The sequence below is a fragment of the Phocoena sinus genome, chromosome 10, assembly GCF_008692025.1.
Source record: "Phocoena sinus isolate mPhoSin1 chromosome 10, mPhoSin1.pri, whole genome shotgun sequence".
NCBI classification, from domain to species: domain Eukaryota; kingdom Metazoa; phylum Chordata; class Mammalia; order Artiodactyla; family Phocoenidae; genus Phocoena; species Phocoena sinus.
In genome coordinates, this window is record NC_045772.1 from 66,629,966 (window position 1) to 66,652,122 (window position 22,157).

The window sequence follows — 22,157 nt, forward strand, 5'->3', positions numbered from 1 at the left end:
CGAAGGGAAAGTGGGACTCCTACACTTCATCGGAAGAGCGAAGCCCCCAACCAAGGACCCCTTTCAAGGAGTCTGGCTTACTGGGCAGGACGTAGCTTTACCCTTAATAGGGTTTTCCGTGTCCGTATAGAAAGGATCTCCCGAAATGGAGCTGCCAACCGACCTAATCAGGCTAGTTTTGAAGAGTGAAAGCAGGTCTAGGAGGAGAAGAAAGAACGAGAACAGAAACCTACCATGGAGACAATGTTGCTGCGTTGGCCCAACTTTGCTAGAGAAAACCCCCATGTAAATCACAAAAAAAACCAGCAGGAAAGGATTGGGTGGGCGAGATGTGTCCCCAAAAAGCCTCAAGGAGAAAGCAAAGCCTGCTGGAAACTCGGACAAAAGGGTATTTGAAGGAGAAGGTTCCTGAAAGACAACCGCATGTCTTGGGCACCAGTCCGGGCTGAAAGGGACAGAGCGGGGGAAGCACAGGGTGCGTCTCTCCGAGGCTGACCAGGAGACAGCAGAGCGGGGTTGGCCCGGGACGGGGGGGGGCGCCAGCGGGCGGGGTTAGGCGGCCCGAGTCAGCCGCGGGGGACGGACGCGGGTGGGGCGGGGTGGGGCCTTGTGGGCCTGGGCGGGCGGGGGGCGGAGCCCAGGTGGTGTTGATACACAAAGAGCAGGCACCCGGCGGCTGGGGCCCCGCCCACTGACGCGTCCTCCAAGGCGGCTGCTATAACCCGCTGCTCGCGCCGCTGGCTCTAGAGCCGCGCGACGCTGCCGTGCTGGAGGGCTTTCCTTGCAGAACCGACAGCAGCTCGACCACGCGTTCCCGCACACTCGCTCCTTTCCCTTCAGACGGCAGACGCCGGACGACTGGGGCGGCAACTTGCCATTTCCTTGTTTAGTTAAAATTGCTTTCCTGCCTCTAGTTGGATTTTCCGTTTTGTTTTTCTTTTTTTTACGATTTTTGTTTGACTGAGAAAAACTCACCGAAGGCGTTTGCGTGTTGTTTCCGGGATACAGGAGTCGAGCCTACCGAGGTAATGCGCGCGGGGGCGTCTGCAAAGGGCTCGGGGCCCGGGCGGGAGTGGGGGAGGGGCGTCCGGGAGGGGCCGCGGCGGGAAGGCAGCTGCCGCGGTCGTTTACTCCTGGGGAGGGCTTTTTCGGTGTGCTAGCCAGCCTTCGCTCCCGGTCCGCACCGGGGTCGCGTCCCTCCTCCGGGAGAGGGAGGGGCGCGGGGGCCGCGTGCCCGCCCGGAGCGGAGCCGCATCCTCCTGTTAGGGGGAGGGGAGCCAGCCGGGCCCCGAGGCTCCGTTGCGACAAGTCTTGTGACTGAATTGAATTAATAAAAATAATTACATAAACGGGTCTTGGAATTTGGGGGCGACGGGAGTGGGTTCGGGCTTTTAGTGTAGCGGAGGCCAGGATTGGGGAAGACAAGCGGGAACGTTTGACAATCGGCGATCGATATTGCATCAGTTTCCTTTTCGGGCAGAGGAGGGGCCGGCCGGGCGAAGCGCTCGCGAGCCAAATGCCTGTGGACTGGTGTGCTCGAGGGCACGGGCGTGCGCGTGTAAACAAACCCTCGACGCCTCTGCGCGCCCTCTGCTCCCTTTCTCGGGAGAGGACTCATGTTCGCCCTTTCCGCCCCCTTCGAGTCTGTCTGCTGCTGAGGCATTTCGCCATCTGGGGGCTCCAGGTGTGAAAGGACGAATTACGCGGCATTGCTATTATAAATGCTAGAAAGGGGGAGCTGTGCGCCTGGGCTACATGCAGTGCACACCTAGCCAATGCCTGGGTGGGATGTTTGCCCTGCGTGCCTGTGCACGACCTAGGAGGCTGCGGGAAAAGCAAAACAGAGCCCCCGCACCCCTCCCGTGAAACTTGAGAGAATGGAGAGGGAGAAACACTAAATTCCGTTGGAGAGGGTTATCGGGGTCCGGGGGGGGCGTGGGCCTCCGCAGGCGCAGCGCTGCAGGGGGACCATCTTTGTTCTCCGCGGCTCCGCGGTCTGTACTTTTCCGCCCCTCGGCGCGCGCCCCCGCCCTTCGCGCTCGGCTGGTACTTTTCCACTCGCCTGGCCGGGGATGAATCAGCCTAGCAGCGCCGCCCGGCGGCGTCACGTGACCAGGGCGGGCTCTGCAGTCCTGACGCGCCGCCTCTACCTTCACAGGCAGACGCGCGGGCCAGTGCATCTCCAAGGACAAAAGGAGCCCAGCGTTACTCGCTGCGCCTGATTCCTCCTGCCGACCAGCATGAAGAAAGCCGAAATGGGAAGGTTCAGTATTTCCCCAGATGAGGACAGCAGCAGCTACAGTTCCAACAGTGACTTCAACTACTCCTACCCCACCAAACAAGCTGCTCTGAAAAGGTGGGAGACGTTGTGTGCTTTTTAAAAAACGGCTTGTGTGCCTCGGAGGTTCTTTACCTGGAACTCTTCTGTTGCTTTAAATTACTGTAGCGTTTGGAGAGAGCGTGTAATCTCTGGAAGATTATCCGGTTGTTGCAATGACATGGTGTCGTGTGAAAGTCGACTACTACTTAATACGCATTTAAGTAAAGATGTGTGACAGCTAAACGCGGGGACCGTTTTGTGTTGAAGCATTCCTTTGTATATTTCAATCCAATTTAGGATTTTTTTTTTCTCTTTTTGTAGCCATTATGCAGATGTAGATCCTGAAAACCAGAACTTTTTACTTGAGTCGAATTTGGGGAAGAAGAAGTATGAAACAGACTTTGTAAGTTAAAAATAATTTATGTTTCTGTGGCTTTATGGAGTAAAAGAATAGTTTTACTTTTAGATTTCAAATCTAACTTGCCCAAAGCTGGTTTTCTCCATTTAATTATTGTTATATGTTTGGTTATCGTTTTCCCTCTATGTAGCATCCAGGTACTACTTCCTTTGGAATGTCAGTATTTAATCTGAGCAATGCGATTGTGGGCAGTGGAATCCTTGGGCTTTCTTATGCCATGGCTAATACTGGAATTGCTCTTTTTATGTAAGTATGTGTAAGTAGTGAGTCTGCCATGCAGGGCAGTAAATATGATGATACAACATATATTTTGGCTCCAGAGACTGAATTTACAGTTGAAGTAGTTGGCTTAAAAATCATTTGCTTAAAAGTTAAAATATGAGAAATCTGAAAATCTCTTTATTCTGCTACGTAACTGCGTGATATCAAAAAAGCCAATTAGGTAGGAAAAATTAGGACAACTCTTAAAACCGATAATTAAACCAAAAAGTCTTTAAAGTCAAAGGGGATAGTTACAGTTGAATAGGGATTGAATATTTTAAAAGAACTGTTGATAAATCCAGGGTAGAATTTTTATTCTGGCAAACTCTGAAGCAAGAAATATTAAAAAGCATGGTATCCTTCAAGTCAGTTTGGTAAATTAACAGTCTCCCCAAGGACCTATGGCTCCTTTTGTACATAAAGAAAACAACTTTTTTTTTTTTTTTTTAATATATAGGGTGTGGTGGTATTTGTCTAACCTGGAACATGTTTTTAAGAAAAGTGAGTCATAATTTTCTGGACCCTGAAAAGCAACCCATATGTGATTTTTTTTAATTTATTTTTTGTTTTCTTTTTAATATTTATCTCTTCCAGGTCTATGTGATTGCCACAGCAAAAGATGAATATTTTAATAAGTACCTGCTTTGAATTCCCTTTTTTTTCCCCCTAGTTGTCCAGTTAGAATTAGTTACTCCTGTGCTTTCCAGCATAAATACCTAGAATAGAATTTTGGAGCTGTAGAAGACTTTTAGAACAGCAGTTTTTAACCATTTGCGGCGGGGAGGGGCGGGGGGGGGGTCACTGACCTTTGGAGAATGTAAAAGTATGGACCTTATTCCCAGGAGAAAACAAGCATAAAAGAAAAATACATGTGAAGTTTAGTATGCGTTTTCAGTGATGTTTGTATCATAGCAACTAAGATTGGGCTTCTGTGGGCTCCTGGCTAAGGAACTTTCAGTGGAAGATAGTGTGATTTACTATCAGGCAAAGAAACCACATATGCACGTAGCATGGAATTGTCTCTTTGCTACAGATATGTTTTAGTTAACTGACTGGTGCCTTCTACTCAAGTTATTTTTTTCTAGCAGAATAGAATGTTCATGAAAAGAAAAGCAGACCTTCGCAAAGCTCTGCTTCGTGGTGAAATTCCACACTGAAGTTAAGCATGGCTTTGAGCTTTGGAAGCTAGGATTCACTCAGCTTGCTTCATTAGCATGAGGTTTTTTGAGATCTAAGACCAAGAGCCAGGAATTTTTCTAGAAAGGACCCTAGAGTTTCAGATTTTTTAGTGGGGTAATTGAATGGCATCATTGCTAAATATTTGAAACCCTTCCTAACTCTTAATATAAAAACTGGAGGTAGTTTTTAAATGCTCCCAGTGTGGTTATGGTGCAGAATTTACATAAGATAATATGGCACCTTTGTTTCGTAAGAGAAAGCAAAATTCTGATATGTTACCCTTGCACTTTTGAAATTATTTATACTCTAATAGGGTCTATATGTTTGATGATTAGCCATTTAATAAATGGTTAAATAATATTAAGAGTGCTAAAGTGAGTTTTTAAATCCATCAGTATTTTACAACGTATATTTGGAGGTATAGACGTAAATGGTTCAAAAGCCACATGGCTGCTATCATCTGGTTAAACAACTCTTGCAGCTTACCCTATAAAGTAGACTCAACTTGAGGTTGAAAGTGACCTCAAGGGTTATGAAGTCTATTCATTCCTCATTGTCCTTTCTGTGTAAAAGAAAGGACTGAATTCGTCAACACACTTTGAACATTGTCTTTGATTAAGCCATGCTTTGTCCAGTTAGAGATGAGGCTGATTGTGTCATTTCCACTGCAGATTAGACCCCATGAAACTTTGGGCATTAGAATGGCAGCTTAATGCTACCACCTATGTTTAACTAAGAGACATCAGTTTCTTTGCCAGTACCATATAAGGTACTGTATTCAGTTTGCCAGTAAAGAATTTGGAAAATGTGACTGTCTTCTTGTTTGCAGAGTTTTCTATGAGTTTCCCTGATTTTGATTTGTTGTTGTTCCTTTTAATAAAAAGAAATTTATATTCTTCTTGGCTTGCCTGGGGGGAAGAAAGTATAGCTGGAATGAGAGAGGATGTGTGCCCTAAAGGAAAACGTAGTGACTTAGTAGAGAACCTTTAGTTCCTCTCTGTTCTATTTTTTTTTTTCTCCTGTTCCATCCAAGCGAAAGTACTGAGGGAGGAGACAGCCCAGTCGGACTGATAGCCTGCTTGTTGTAGCACAGGCATTGTTTAACTGACAATGCTGGGCCTGTCTTCCATACCATGGTGTGCAGTGTAGTATATGGTTCCAGTAGTTACTTCTCTGATTTGTGCCCATTTGTTTGTAAAGCTGTGCCTGACACTTAACATGTCAGTATCTTTCCCTCCACTTCCTTTATAGTCCCATTCCTTTGCTTATCTATGTGGTCCAAGTAGTCTCAAGACCTTTCCTGAATCTGTCTCATTTGTATTTCACAAGTAACTGGCAGGTGTTAAAACCATTTTATAGATAAAAGGAACCATACAATGCAGAGAAGTGGCAAGTACACAGCTAATTATCATGGTGCCAGAATCAAAATATAAGTCTTGTAACTCTACCACTGAAAAGTTAGGTTTTCCAGTGTCTCCCAGCACCTTTGGTTCAGTGGGTGGACCCTGTTCTTAACCAGTACTGTAGCATTATTACCTGAGACATGATGCAGTCACGTTTAGTGCCAGGTAAGAGAACTTGTTGACACTGTAGTCAGGAGAGTGAACACCTGTCCTTGGGGGCATTCTGTCTAGTACACAAAATATTAGGACAAGTTCCATATGTAATGTTTAAATAAAGCCAAAAAGAATTGTTTTTAAATATAGACGTGCTTATTTATAACCCCGTGCCTTTTCCTTCTCTCATCAGAATCCTGTTGACATTTGTGTCAATATTTTCCCTGTATTCTGTTCATCTCCTTTTGAAGACTGCCAATGAAGGAGGTATGGTAGCATTTTTGATATTTCTAAAACAGTTATGCCTGTCATGATTTTCTTCCTCTTATAAAATACTTTCTTCCTGCTTCTGTGTTCCTTAAATTACAGGGTCTTTATTATATGAACAACTGGGACATAAGGCATTTGGAATGGTTGGAAAGCTTGCAGCCTCTGGATCCATTACAATGCAGAACATTGGAGGTAAGAATTTTTAAAGGGCGGTTTGGGTAGACTTTTTTGCTCTTTATGTAGCGGAGAGTGGTGACACGTTACTTTTGGTGTCACTTGCCACATTTTGCACTTGTAATGGTATAATTTTGTTTTCCTCCAGCTATGTCAAGCTACCTCTTCATAGTGAAATATGAGTTACCTTTGGTGATCAAGGCATTAATGAACATTGAAGATACAACTGGGTAGGTGCTAAGTAAGGTTACTCCTAAGAAACAATTACAGTCTAAAACGGTTAGATACATTTTTATCAAAGTTGGAATCAAAATGATTATCAGTAAATTATTTTTTGTAAATGCTCCTGTTGAAACTGACCAAGAAGTCCTGCCAGAAACTGATTGGAAACTTTGAGAATGAAAGGCCAAAGATAGTACTTATAGGACAAGTTATACTAGTTCTATAACTCTGAATAACAGATTTCTAACCTGCGTGTGAAAACAGGTTTTCTGGAACTACTTACCTTTTCTCTTTATATTTACTGTCCCAAGAAATTATAGTTGAATAACTCATACCCCAACCTAAGTTAGGACTAACATTTTGAATTACATTAAAAATCAATTCCTGTCTGATTTTTGTGAATTTGAAATTTCATATATTTAAAGTGCAGAATACCAGAAAATGTATGGCTATGCTGTACAGACCTTGTCCTTCTAGCGAAGTTATTCATCCGAGTGGACTAACGGGTTTTTATCTAAAGTACACATGAGGAGGGATAATGTACTTTACAGCTTACATGCAGCTCATTATCTCAAAATAGAGAGGTTTGGTTATCTCTGTGGCATTTGAAATTTAGTTTAGTAAGCTGATCTTTAAATATTAGTTTTCTGTGGGGGGGGTCTTTATTGCTGAAGTGAGCAGAGTACAATTGACAGGGCAATTAGAATTTGAAAATAAGTGATTTAAAATGGTGTAGTTGATTACCTAAAAAGGAAAAGGCATTGCTAGAATTCTTAGGAGAGATGCATAACATTTTCTCTTGAGTTCAGAAGGGATCTTTTTACTGTTGGAGTCAAGGTGGGTCAAGGTGTCACAACATACTCTTGGCAACCTGGAATAAGTTCTTGTTTTAGGGGACTGGGTTTTGTTGTTTTGTTTTTGCCTATGTATTTTATCGAAGCGTGAGAAATTCCTTGTTGAAATGTTTAGTAAGTACATTTGCTAACAAATGTCTGAAAGAAACTTGTTATAAAATTTCCTTGTTTCCAGCATCAAAAAAAGTGAGCTAAAGCTATGACGAAGTTGGCACACAGTTTTCTAAAAATGCTTAAAGATAAGATTACTGGCTTAACAATGCCGCTTTGTTCCCTACATTAGTATCAAGCCTTTAAGAAGCATTTTATGTTATGAATCAGCTGGCAGCCTTCCCAGAGCAAACAGTGGGACAAAAGTTACACTGTTTGAGATCCCATCTCTAACCTGAGTGAATATTCATTGAGCGCTCAAAGTTAGAAATTTATTCTGTCTATGTGGGCTTTTTGAATAAGCGATACTCTTTCCAAACCTGTCTTTTTTTAAAGTATAAAACGAGTCTTGTGAAAAGAAATGTATGTTATTCTGAGTATATTTGTGGCTGGTGGTGACCTTGTTTTTCTTTTCTTTAATTCAGATTGTGGTATCTGAACGGTGACTATTTGGTTCTGTTGGTCTCACTGGTGCTTATTCTTCCCTTGTCACTGCTGAGGAATTTAGGTGAGCAAACCCATCTCTAAAGAGAATTGAAATGAGCCTCACCAGCTGGTTGGCTTCCTCTTAATAGAAATTAATAAGAGCTAAAGAGCCCCGAAAACATACCTTTGTGAATTTCAGCATTCAGAACTTGGAGGTCTTTGAAAAATTCTAGCAGGATGGTTACCAAAGGGCCCAAATATTCTGTTGACATTTACAACATCTTGTGCTTTATAAAAATAAAAAAGGATAGTTGTTACTGATTTAGTTACTAACAAGTATTTTTAAGTTATTCTACATCTTACTATTATAAGAATTAGAAATTTGATGTGTCCACACTGAAGTCTTGCAAGCAGAATTGAGTTATATTTGCCCTAAACCTGTTTTAGTAAACAAATACCAATTTTCTTTTCTCCTTACAGGATATTTGGGGTACACCAGTGGCCTTTCCTTGTTGTGTATGATGTTCTTTCTGATTGTGGTAGGTATAATTTTTCTGTAAAGCTAGAGATTCTTTTTCTAAGCCCTGTCACATTATTCAGTCTAACAAATGCAAAATAATGTATTTTCAGGTGATTTGCAAGAAGTTTCAGATTTCTTGTCCTGCAGAAGTTGCTTTTCTAATTAATGAAACAGTAAACAGCACCTTAGCACAGCCAACAGCTTTTGTACCTGATGTGGCTTTTAATATGACTGAAGGTGATTCTTGCCAACCACATTATTTTATCTTCAACTCACAGGTAACTATAATCTTTGTGTCCTCAGAGGAAGATTTTAGGGAAGAAAACAGGGAAAATACCCACTAGAAATTTTAAAACACTCCCAAGGTAAAGGAAGATCAGGTAATAGCTGCCCTTTAGGAAACATGATTAGCTCATTATTGAGGACTGAGAAGAAGGTGTTGGTTTGTAGCTTAAAATAGATTGAGAGATGAAATGATCATTTGATGTTCATAACTGATACATTTGGAAATGGAGGATATCGATCACACTTAGTGAAAAAATTAGAAGAGTGGGAGCTAATTATGCCAGAAAACATCATTTTGGGCTTTGATTCTAAGATTAATAAATATAAATACAAGCTGCAGAACTGTGATAACATGAGTTTGTTATATCAGGATATTAAGAAAGGTTTTACGTTTTTTGCAGACTGTCTATGCTGTGCCAATTCTGACCTTTTCATTTGTCTGTCATCCTGCTGTTCTTCCCATTTATGAAGAGCTTAAAGGGTGAGTGCTTTTTACCTACTTGTATATAAATTTATTGGAAAAACTAGAAAAATTTTCAATTACTGCTATAACTGCTGCTAAAGTATGCATCTGTATTTTCCTTTGAATTTGCATAGCCGCAGCCGTAGAAGAATGATGAACGTGTCCAAGATTTCATTTTTTGCTATGTTTCTCATGTACCTGCTTGCTGCCCTCTTTGGATACCTGACGTTTTATGGTAAATAATGTCTAGTTTACAAGATGGAATTGATACTTTTATATGTATACTTCTGTCACTTTAAAAACTCGGCCCGTTTTGGTATATTTCATATTTGTGATGAACGATTGAATTTAGAGCTTAGAATTTCCTGTAGCGTATATTGAGTCAGTGACTTCTAGAATCCACGTTCCCAATTCTACCATTAGCCATTCGATGGCATTTTTTACGTGATGTGCTTGCATTTAGGTTCAGCCTGACTCTCCTCTCCCACCCCCTTCAGATTAATACAGCACACACACACACACTGTAAGCCAAACCATGGGATTTAGCTATTTAGCTCCTGTTGTTTTTAATGGGGGTCATGTGGCTAAATCTCTCCTTGGTATTTAGAAACTTTTTTTCAATGTTATTTTAACCACATTAACCCTAATTCCAAATTAATCTTATTAACCTCTTAGTTTGTGGTCGTTTTGTGAGGAGCTAATAACTTTGGTGCAAATTTTCCCGTTAAGTTAGATTTTCTAACTAATCTTCAAAGAGGACAGCACACTTGAAGCTTTTTTTTCTCTTGGTCTTTCTCTGTAGAACACGTTGAGTCAGAATTGCTTCATACCTACTCTTCCGTCATGAGAGCTGATATTCTGCTTCTCGTCGTCCGTTTGGCTGTGTTGGTGGCTGTCACCCTGACAGTACCTGTAGTTATTTTCCCAGTAAGTAACCTTTCAGTAGGAATGAATTGTGAAACATGAAGATTTGTGTGATTTCTATGTTTTGGGAGAAGGGAAACACTGCTACAGCAGTATCGAGTTGATGCAGGTTTTTGAAGGTTTTTTGTTTTTTTTTAATGTTTCATACATCTTTAAAACATATCCTGGGACATTTTTTTCCATAACTGAAGACACAGGGATCTTTCTAGTGTTCAGATATTTAGAAAACAGCAGTTGAGGAGGGGTACAATTTTAGTATTTAAATAGCTGCTAGTTGATATATATATCCTGTTGTTTGGGGTTTGTTTTTTTATTAATTAAATCTCCAGTTTTTATTTATCCACTTATTTTTGCAGATCCGGAGTTCCATAACTCACTTGCTGTGTGCAACCAAAGATTTCAGTTGGTGGCGTCATAGTATCATTACAGTGTCTATCTTGGCATTTACCAATTTACTTGTCATCTTTGTACCAACTATTAGGGATATCTTTGGTTTCATTGGTAAGTTTTAGGAAGTATCAAAGTTGCTTGAAATATCAGGGATTTTAATGTTTATAAAATGAATAACAAGTGATTCTTAAGAACTGGTAAATGTTCTTTTACAGGTGCATCTGCAGCTGCTATGTTAATTTTTATTCTTCCATCTGCCTTTTATATCAAGTTAGTGAAGAAAGAACCTATGAAGTCTGTACAGAAGATTGGGGTGAGTGAGAGATTATGACTGGAGAAATAATAATAATCTCATGCCAGAAGTTCCTCAACTGATTTTAATTTTAGTCTCCTAAATGTCGTTTATTGTAGTTTCATTTTAAGTTTCTAGTAAACAAATATATCTGTAACTGTGTACTTCACAGATGGAAGATTGGGAGAGGAGGTGAGAGATGGTTTGCCATCTAATATGTATGCTTAAGTTAACTGCAAGAAAGTTATTAGATATTTTAGAAATAGGAATAGAGATAGAGTGTAAAGTAAAGATAATACAGACTCAACTTTCAACGTTATTTAACCAGTATTTGTTGGACTGCCTACTGTGTGACCAGCACTTAAACGGGCCTGGAGTATATAAAAGAGAAATAATGGGGTATTTAGTCAAATGAGACTAACCATTTTCAAAGCAAAGCTTGGGGGTTAGGGAGGGGGCTACTATTACACTTTAGAGTATAATAACGACTGATTTTACAAAGAATATGGTATGTTAACCACAAATGATCCTGGTGGGGATATTTAGGAGAAAGACTGCATTTCAGTCCTTATTCGCCACTACTGTTGTAGTCTGAGTAAAATACTAGAGTTGATTGTGAACCAACAACTATCATCTTATTTCACGTAAAATATGTAGTGCAGTAACTGAAGGGGGTAGGATTAGGAGTAGACCTACTCATGTCTCTCAGAAAAACCTCCAGCTTTGACTCAGGCTGCATTTTTAAGATGACTTGGATTTGATTTTGTAAGTTAAATTTTTTTCCTTCTAAAAAATGTAAAAATCCCAGTCCAGTTCTATTATATGAAATAATTTATTTAGCAAAGAAAATTGTTTACCCTTTCATTTCATACAAAGGAATGAAAAGGGAAAGTTTGAGAAGGTTTCAAAGATACAGTTACTTAGTACTCTATAGATAACCCCTTGATCACTCACTTAAGACAGTTTAACTATCTTTAGCAAGGTAAAACTGTAGTTCTGTGAAGTATTATGGACATGCTTTTAGTAATTATAAGCCCATTTTTAAAAGTAGAAGGAGGGGGCTTCCCTGGTGGCGCAATGGTTGAGAGTCCGCCTGCCGATGCAGGGGACGCGGGTTCGTGCCCCGGTCCGGGAGGATCCCACATGCCACGGAGCAGCTGGGCCCGTGAGCCATGGCCGCTGAGCCTGCGCGCCCGGAGTCTGTGCTCCGCAACGGCAGAGGCCACAACAGTGAGAGGCCCGTGTACAGCAAAAAAAAAAAAAAAAAAAAAGGAATATTTAGCATATGTTTTGTTGCTTGCTGATCAGTTTTCTCTGTGTGCTCATTGCAGGCTCTGTTCTTCCTGTTAAGTGGCGTAGTGGTGATGACCGGAAGCATGACCTTGATTGTGTTGGATTGGGTCCACAATGCCTCCGGAGGTGGCCATTAACCAGCAGCACCACTAAAACTCGATAGTGCATTTGATGCCAGTGTTGAGTCAACTCTCAGCTACTATGAAATTTCACCTAATTTTTCAGTTTCACTTCCTTTTGAAGTGCAGATTCCTCGCTGGTTCTTCTGAGTGCAGAATAAGTGAACTCTTCGTTTGTTTTGTTTTGTTTTTAAAGAAACTATTCTGTATGATAGAAATGGATATTAACAACAAAACCACGAGTCTCGGGTTAAGGGAAGTGACAATTTTATTCCATTCCAGAGAATGGACGAACTCTTAACTTTAATCAAGCCACATGTTTGGCTGTGTCATTGTTTAACTTGGATATTTTATGATTTTACTTGAATGTGCCTAATGGAACCATTCGATGTGAGAAAACAATTCATCTTAATTTACAGCAAAGTATTGAAATAACCATTGGGAAAAATACTATTATTTTTTTGTACCAAAAATATTTAAAGACCTCAGAAGCGCTGTTCTTTAAAAATTGCTTTTTTTGAACTTTATCCAAAAGCAGTTGTCAGTGAATTCTGTTAAAAAATAATTCATTGTTATTTAAAAACAAATACTAGTATTATGAAATGATTTGCCTTTTTGTAGGCATACTAAGCCAAATACTTTTTTTACCCAAAATAATTTTTAGAGAAAATGATGTAATGAAACATTGTACCATGAATAGGAGCATAGTTTTTATTTCCATTCAGACTTCACCATGAAAGGATAATTGGTTGATTGTGGCTATACCAAATCAGATGAGCTCTCATCATCACCTTTCTTCTCTGTCCCCAAATAATTTGGTTCATTTAGACTCTGAAATATTTATGGCTTCAATCTGTTAGAATGGAGGATAATGCAGATATTTCTATGGGAAATAAAATAACTAATTTTGAGGTACCAAATAGTGCAATTGGGTAAAACAGGGTTTATTCAGTTGCATCTGCCTCCAGAGTTGTGTTAACAGCTCTGGGTTTTTTTTTTGGGCCAGCCCTTTTTTGGCATTGCTTCCAGCAGTGGAAAATGGGCATTTGATGGCTGTAGGCCAAAACTATTCTACCCAGAGAGTACAACTTTTCAAAATGCTCCTGGAAGTGTGAATTACTTGACAGTGTATGGTTTAGTTGTGTTCATGTTTTGTCTACAGTAGAGGTCTAATCCATAGGTTACACCAATATTTGGTATAATATAAGTTCTCTTCGTATAGGCCACTGGGTTTCTCATGCAGTAAGCTTTTTAAAAAACTCATGTGCACTGGATTGTCATCTCATTCTTGTACAACATAGAATTTACTTGTTTACATCCAACAAATGGTTAGCTAGGGAAAACAGTGCAACCTGAGTGTAACTATTGGTCCGACTGCATGATCACCCTTCCTATTTTAATCCCAGTTAGAAGTGAAAAAATTATTTGGCTTTAAGAGCACATTTATTGTACGTCATGGTGTATGGTGAATATATTATTAAATAATGTGGTACTTTGCTCATCAGGCATAATGTCTAAAATCTAATATACATAATTCCATTAGTGGTTGGGGGAAGCAAATAATGGAATCATTAATTGGTCACCTGGCTATAAGGTTGTTCTCCTGAACTAAACATTTCTAGATTTAGGCAAGGGCCAGAAATGTGGCAGACATGATTTTTGTTATGCATTCTTGTATTATATGTGACTAAATTACAGACAAGATGTGTCTGTAATCAAAAGACCCTTGTGGAACTGGAAGACGTCTTGTAGTGCTACATTGGGTGAAACCAATGGTCCGTTTTTGTTTGTTTCTACGAAAATTAAAGTGGGGACCATCTCGAAAGGCAGTGAGAAGACAGATTCTACAGCACTGCTTTCATTCAGTTGGGCTTTTGGCACTCCATTCGACTCCAGAACCTCACCTCTAGCTCAGACCAAGAATTGGCACTTCTGGTTGGATTCCTGGAAAGAATTGCTCGTTGTGTATCTTAAGACTTGGCCAGGGAATACCAAGTAAAGAGTTGTTCTCTACAGTTTACATCCTTTCTTATGGGAGAAAATACCATGGCAACCAGGAAGAAATGAAAAAAAAAAAAATTCTCATGGCAAATCGATGTGGGAGGCTCCTCCAATCTCCTGGCTGTTTGAGGTTCAAAATCAACTGCCGAGGGTAAATTACATTGCCTGATTTTCTTGGAGCCATCTCGTCTACCTGGAGGTTCCTAAACAGTGAATTCCCAGTAATGAGCAGTCTTCAGTATTAAAACCACTGTCGTGTCACCTCATTTTGCATTACTGTCTTCCGTGGATGTTTCAGTTATAACTGTAATGTTATTTATAGAACAGCATTAATCCATTAAAGCTAACCTATTTTTCAATATTTATGATAATCTTATGTACATACATTGTCTGTCCATATGTATTTGTAAATAGGTTGTATATAATGTCAGGTTTGGGTCTTGGGTTCAAATGTATATATTCCTATAAGTTTCTTAACTGCATTTTGATGAATTCACATTATGTATCTATAAGAATTGTCCCAAAAGTACCTGTACAGAGATTTCAATAAACAAATTGTGTAAACACTAAAAATTTAAAATACTGTTTAAATTGTATTTGCAATAAACAGACTGGCTGAACATCACATTTTTTTCATGAAAACTTGGTGCAAGTTCAGATCTCTTATTTAAATTTTAAACAAGGTCTAAATTTTCAAAATGCAGTAGTTATCAAAATGATCTAGTGTAATAAAATCAAATATGATCTAGTGTGATTTAAGACCTTTGAGAACCTGGGTGTGTTAAGCTTTCTGTATATAATGTAAATATCCCCGCTGTACTGTTAGAGGCCAACAATTCCAGTATGACTTGTTGGCAAAGAGTGCTACACCGTTTCAATGAAACATCCTATGTTTGTTTTAACTGAACTAAAATAAATACATGCTTAATCCTGAGTAGCGGTGTTTTATTTAAAGTAATGATAAGTCGTGTCTGGTGTGTTTTGTAAGCACAGCAACCTAGCACTTAGTAGGGTTCCATATGTTAGTGATTATAATGAAGAGGATGGTCAGAAAGTTTAAGTTGCTTTTAAGTTCCTAGTGATGATAACCAAGTGTGAGGAGGAATGAAAAAAATGCTTAGCATCTGGAAGACCCAGGCTTGGGCCTGCTCTAAGCAGTGCATCAGAATCACGTCTGGGGAGCTTTTTTAAAATGCGGCTTTCTGGGGACTTCCCTGGCGGTCCAGTGGTTAAGACTCTATGCTTCCACTGCAGGGAACACGAGTTTGATCCCCGGTTGTGGAAATATCCCGCGTGCTGCTGGGCTCAGCCAAAGAAAAAGAGGGCAGTGTTCTGGAGCACTTGTGTATGTAGTCTGATTCCATAGGTTTGGAGAGCACCTTTTCTCCCAGAAAGCTACTCGAGTGATTTCTGATGCACAAATACAGTAAGAAACAGGCCTGGGAAGAAGTCGGGTGAGTTCAGCCTTTGTGGAGTAGTCCCAGCAAAGGAGAGGAAGTGCTAATGGCTGGAGAGGAGTCAGACCAGCTGAGGGTTACCTGAGAGATGGACACTTGGGAGGAACGTTACTAAGATACACAGGGGAGCTCAGGTATGGCCTGCTGGTAGTCTTAAAAACTTAGGGCTTAAAAAGTGAAACAGCCAAAGCTGAAACAGAGAGGAAGGTACCTCAGAACAGGTGTGCTGGGGAGTGGTTCCAAAGGCAAGGGAACCTTAATGCAAGAAATTTATATCCATTTACTAACAATGTTCAAAAGGGAAAGAATTATTTGTGACTAGAAAGTACAGCAGTTTGCAACAAGTCTCAAGAACAAAAGACTGGTAGAGTTTTTATGCATTCATCTGAGAAGCTTTCATTGAACACCTGTGTGCAACTAACATGCCCATGGGAAAGAGGCTAGGGTAATGTGTCAGACTCAGGTTTTAACAGAATCCATACAGTTCTCAGTTAAGCCGTTTTTTAAAACATACTGAAGTGAACCCAGGATGCCAAGTTATTGATCTGAAATTTAAAATACATATTTGGCAGATGGGTCCCTTGGCATAAAAATTCAGTCCTACAACCAGAGAGCCAGATATTTCCAGTAAGCCTGAGGAATAGCCAAGGAACATCTCGGAAGAACCAGGGCTGATTCTCAACTTGGAAGTGCTCTTACCTAGAGAATTGGCTTAGTTAGGTTTCTGGTAACAAAGTAAAGAAGATCCATTTAAATTAGCTTAAGCAAAAACGGTGGCTGAGGGAGAGATCTTTTTAGGAGGAGATTGGGGTACCTCAGAAAATTACAAGTTAAACAGGCTAGATTTATTCTAGAGACCTCAGTGACAGGTGTGGAGACTTCACTATGGGGCTCTACAGTTAGATTCCGAGCACTTTCTTCAGCCAGCCTCTCGAGATAAACATTGGCTAATGATGGATCCTGCCCTCTAGTCAGGTGGGCAGGTGATACAGCACACCACGGCTGTGAGACCCACCCCTAAGTTTGGGAAAATAGTTCTCACGGGAAGAGTCCTGTATCCTGGGAAACACCTCAGTTCCAGGCAAACTGGGATGGTTGGTCTAATAAAACAGCCCAGAGATACTGATAAACTGTTTCTTTGGATTTCCTTTTCCAATATAATTGTCGAATGAATAAATATGCCCTTCACAGCATAGTTTTGGTGAGGCTCAAAATTTCAGCAAAAATGTACTAAATGCTTGCAAAATAAATACAGCTAGTACCATGAAATTAAACACTCAGACTTCAAAGGTAAAGTTCAGTCGTCTTTAACAAGAGGGCTCCAACCGGAAGGCTTTCTTGCCTAGCCTGTGATCTACCTCCAGGTACCAGAAGCCATCTTTAACCTCTACCACATATAAATGGGTCTGTGGCTGTGACATCCTTTTCCAAATCCCAGCCAAATTTGGTAGTCCCCCCTCGCAGTGTGAGGAAAACATTAACACAGCAAGCCTGATTGCTCACTACTTATGTCTTCGAGGGAATCATGAGTGACCGCTGGCCAGCTCCTGGGAATGCTGCCCTCAGAATGTTCGTTATGTGAGTGACTGACGATTTTGTTATATACACTTGAAGCAACATATCATCCTCTACTGGCTTTTCAGGTTGTTTTACCAACACAATGTGTTGGTAAAGATTGCTGATGTGTACCTGATTTCATCGTTGTGGTTCTGAGTCTTGGTTGCCAAGTCTGGTTGCAGAGCAGAATAGGCCTATGGGACCAGGAGTACCGCCCCCCTCCGCCTCCTGCCCCCTGGCCTATAAAAGCCATGGACCTTGAGGCACATTGGGGCTTCCCCGGGCAAAGACATTCCGCACACGTCCCTATAGTTCAGTGCTGGGAAAAGAGCATTCTTGTGTGGCCTCGGACAAGGAAGGTCTTGGAAGCCCGTGACAAACCTCTCTGGACCCCCCCTGTTGCATATCTTTTTCCTGTTGCTTTCGTTCTGTATCCTTTGCTGTAATAAACCTTAGCATTGACTATTACCTGCTATCGAGCCCTTCTCGTGAATCACCAAATGAAACACTTACGGTGTCTTTTCTCTCTACATCATCCGTTGTCAAACCTCATCAGCATCTCTTGCCTTCTCCAGGAAGAACCTATTCACAATGAAAGCCCCAAAGCAAGTTTTACTAAATATTACCTGGGGTGTGGGGTGTTGGAGGGTTAGATAGTAAAGGGACTTTTTACACTGTACATGCCACCGTGTGCAACTTCAGAAAATCCCATTTGACATATTTTTCCCCCAAGTCGGCCTGGCTGTGCTGTGAACTAGAGATTTTCTCTGTCTGCCCTTCCTCCCACACCAATACTCAGCCTGTCCTCTATTCTCATGAGTAGTTCAGCTCTGTCCTCAAATCTGCCAGTTCATCTCAGATGAACAAACGTTTGGAGTCATCAGGACCCACCCTCCTGAGATAGCAGTTCACTGGTCATATCTTTTTATTTCCAGTCTGCTTTTGAAGATCTCACTTCTGCTCCCTCCCTTCCTAAATGACTTACCTTAGTATTCTTTCTAACCACGTACATTATTTTCCCTGAATGGAGTTCTGGTAAGTTTAACTCTTTCATCTGATTATTTTTTAAAACTACGTGACATAGAGCCCAACCTGTAAAGTAGACAAGAGCAAAGCTGGGCTGGTTGAAGCAGTCAGAGGTGAGGTCTAGAGCCTAAGTGCTCTGCCTCCCAACCTCTTTGCACCTGCTTCAATCCTCCATAATGATCCACAAGACGAAGCCTTAACCTAGGGCTTTATGCAACGGGGTTCGAAAAACGTGACTCTAAATTCTTTCAGGAGTATGAGACCCCAAGATAATAGGAATCCTGCCAGCCTGAAGCTCCGCTGCTGAGTCCCCTCTTTCTCTCCTTATTGCCAGGATGGTGACCTTAGCTCCCTGTCTACAACTCAATCGTCTTTGTCTCAGTACAATCCAAGAGCCTCAAGATGGACACGAAGTTCACATAGAGTTCCAGTCTCCTTGACTGTGAATGTGTTGCTGAGGAGATCCTCAAGTCCTTCCAGGTATATCTAAGGTGGAGCAGGTGAAGAAATCAAAGTGGAAAAGAGACACAATGTCAAATAATCCATTTCCTGTCCCCTACTCAAGAATGATGCCATTGCCAAGAATTGCTTTCAGGTTGCCGAAATTGTAGTCTTTCTAAATAGGTAGGGTAGGAAACCTTAAAAAAAAAACGTTGACCTTTGGTTACATCTAGTTCTGGAGGTCTTTAATTTTAAAAGGACAAGATATCATAAACCAATCTTCTGAACCATCTCTTTCTCAAAGATTTGGGGAATTATTCCCAGGTCCTAAGTGTATAACTTTAAGCTTCCAAAGTTATATACATGCTTACTGAAAATGTGGCAAAATCACACATCGACATAGTTTTTAAGAGTGAGGTATCTGGTCTAAATAAGCAATAAAAAAAACAAATATGTTGAAGATGCCACTTTAAGGATACAATTCTAGCAAGCAGCAGTTTAGTTTTCTTGAGGGGAAAGGCACACCTTAAGTTTTGGTAAACGATGCGTTTTCTTCCAGTGTCTCCAATCTACTGTAACCTATCATGGAATCATGGTGTGTTCCAAGCCAAAACCAAGCTATATTTCTTTTAAATTTCCTTTCGTTTTCTTTGTATTTTGCCTTTCAAGTGACTCAAAGTCTCAAGAGATGTGGAACTCATGGTTCACAACACTTCTGCTCCAGATAGAGGGATTGTATTTTTAAACTGATCCCTAAATAGAAAGATCCAAAGAAGGAAATATGTGAAATATGAAAATCTCTTCTCAAAATGCATGAGAGCCTCATAAATTTGAAAATGTTCTTCCCTCATAAACTGTTCCAAAAAGAAATATTTAGTACTTACCACCTGCATTGGAGGCAATGAAGCAAACAAGAGACCGCTCTTTCTTGCTTGTGGGGGAGAAGCTAGTGAAACAAGACTCTTTCTTCACACACACACACACACACACACACACACACACACTACACGCAAGCAATAATACTTACAAGGCCAGCACAGATCTCACTGCGGTACTTATTGAAGAAGAGTTAATAATCAACGATGCCAGGAGTTGCCCCACACTGGTTGTCACTATACCACAGTTCATGGAAAGCTCTCCTGGTCTAGGTGGAAAAGCATGACCTTGTAGCTGTGCAAAGTTGGGTTCAAGATCTGATTTGCCATTACTAGCTGTGTGATCTCCAACAAGTTCCTTAACCTGCCCATGCCTCGTTTGGCTTACCTTTGAATAGAATTTAGCATGACTCCCGTCAGGTAAGTGCTTAGCACACGCCAGGTACTGCACTGAGCATCGTCACTAGAGGCGGTCCTGAGGGAGATGAGCCAAAAGCCTCATCCACAGCAGCAACCTTCAAGTCCAGGACTTCTGGGCAATGTACAGTGGTCTCTTCATTGGGGCTGATGCCCTGTTATGTCTACATTAGGTCTGTATGTGATTCTTCTTGCTCCAAATCTTATGAACCAAAAAGATAAGTTATCAGCCCTCAATATACTATGCACTGAGGGTCAGAGGCAGGATAAATGAGCTAAATACTCCTGGAAGTCCAGGTCTGTAGCAATTCTAAAATAATGCTGGGCCGGGCTTCCCTGGTGGCGCAGTGGTTGAGAGTCCGCCTGCCGATGCAGGGGACACGGGTTCGTGCCCCGGTCCGGGGGGGATCTCCCGTTCCACGGAGTGGCTGGGCCCGTGAGCCATGGCCGCTGAGCCTGCGCGTCTGGAGCCTGTGCTCCGCAATGGGAGAGGCCACAGCAGGGAGAGGCCTGCGTACCGCAAAAATAAAATAAAATAAAATAAAATACTGCTGGGCCAACCTGAGGAGGGCTTCCTACCCTGGGATAGGATAAGTTATTTAATTAGGTTCCAATTCTGCCCCGACGGTCCTTGAATGAACCCTCCTTAAGATTCTTCCTTTTATGATATCCTATTTAGCCTTATCAGAAGTGGGAATTAGTGAATAGCTCTTCCTTAGGTGTGAGGCAGTTTTTCCAGCCCATTTTCTACTCACGGAAGGTTAGGCCCAAGGGTTGTTTTAAATCCTGAGCAGTCAATTTCTCTTCTCTAGGCTAGTGGTCCCTTTAGCATTTGAGCTCACTCGAAAAATTTAGTCCTATTCTTGTCTGATTCCAGTCAATTTCACATGCCAATAGCCATACCCACAGTTCTTTGTGAGATATACTTCCTTTTTAAATTCGAGCTTATTTTGAGATAAAATTAATATATCATACAATTCACCCATTTAAAGTATAAGATTCAATGCTTTTTAGTATCTTCACAGAGTTATGCAAACTTTGCCAGTACTTACAAAACATTTTCATCATCTCAGAAAGAAACCCCACACCCATTAGCAGTCACTCCCGATTTCCCCAACCTTCTCCCACCCCAGCTCACTCTGCTCCCAGCAAGAGGCAAAAATATACTTTCTGTCTCTATGGATTTGCGTATTCTGGACATTTCGTATAAACTGGATCATATAATATATGGTCCTTTGTGCCTGGCTTCTTTTACGCAGCATAAGATTTCCAAGGTTCATCCACATTGTAGCACGTGTCTGCACTTAATTTCCTTCTATTGATGAATAGTATTTCACTGTACGGATATACAGTATCTTATTTATCCATCAAGCAATAGACATTTGAATTGTTTCCACATTCTTTCTATTAGGTATAATGCTGCCATAAACATTTAAGTACAAGTTTTTGAAAGGACATAAGTTTTCATTTCTCTTTACTCATACATCTTGAATTTTCTGCATGTCTTTGCTTTATTGCCTCTCTCTCTATCTCTGTCTCTTTCTCTCTCAATTGCAATTACCGTGGGCCTATCTTTGTTGGGAAAGACACACCTTACTTCATTCACCCTATCTTGTCCAACTGAAAAGATATAGCAGGTGTCACCTTAACCCATACAGATTTTAACAATATACCCTATGGTTGTATCTTGATTTGATCCTTGCTCCAGGGCTATTTTAATCAGACTTTGTTATCAGAGTATTGCTCAGTGCTACTTTTTACTGTTTGTGGATTAGAAATGGTTGCGTTTTGCAACCCTATAAATTCCCAAATTTGTAGACACTCTCTATTCCCTTTCCTGCTCACAAACTGGCCAATTGTTTTCTGAGCTCATCTACTTCTTATAATACCTTGCCAAACACAGTCATTAACAACCAACACAGGCTATAAACATTCTATTTTCCAACCTCTTCTTCTAAGGCTACAAATTATTAAGGACTTGATGTGCCCACCAAATTACCTCAGATGACAATTTTATCAAATGTTTTGCCACTGCATCATATGGATATACATCCATTCATCCTCCAATAATAGTTTTCTGCCACCTGCTACCAGCCCCTAAGCCAGTACCTCATTTTATGGGAATTTAATTAAAACAGAACTCTCTATGACATCCAGGCTAGACTAGGTGACGCTCTGGTAAAAAAAAAAAAAAAAAACCAAACCAAACCCCCAGAACCTCAGCAGCTTAATCTTACAAAAATTTAGTTCTTGCTTATGCTACATGC

At 40.9% G+C, this 22,157-nt stretch overlaps 1 protein-coding gene across 3 annotated transcripts; it reads left to right on the top strand.

Moving 5' to 3' along the window:
• The first annotated feature begins 621 nt into the window (after positions 1-621).
• Positions 622-15,051, top strand: SLC38A2 (solute carrier family 38 member 2). Of its 3 annotated transcripts, XM_032646632.1 has the most exons (16): positions 622-1,025; positions 2,159-2,356; positions 2,642-2,723; positions 2,869-2,984; positions 5,928-6,001; positions 6,104-6,196; positions 6,327-6,408; positions 7,830-7,912; positions 8,311-8,369; positions 8,461-8,628; positions 9,037-9,116; positions 9,233-9,333; positions 9,901-10,025; positions 10,379-10,523; positions 10,628-10,725; positions 12,036-15,051. In XM_032646632.1, exons 2-16 carry the CDS (start codon positions 2,241-2,243, stop codon positions 12,132-12,134), a joined length of 1,521 nt encoding a protein of 506 aa, XP_032502523.1. In that variant the 5' UTR covers positions 622-1,025; positions 2,159-2,240; the 3' UTR covers positions 12,135-15,051. The 3 variants fall into 3 exon arrangements, 2 of the variants coding, with proteins under 2 accessions (XP_032502523.1, XP_032502524.1); XR_004351901.1 differs by lacking the exon at positions 10,379-10,523 and having other exon boundaries at positions 727-1,025; XM_032646633.1 differs by lacking the exon at positions 2,869-2,984 and having other exon boundaries at positions 746-1,025; positions 12,036-14,473.
• The last annotated feature ends 7,106 nt before the right edge of the window (positions 15,052-22,157 follow it).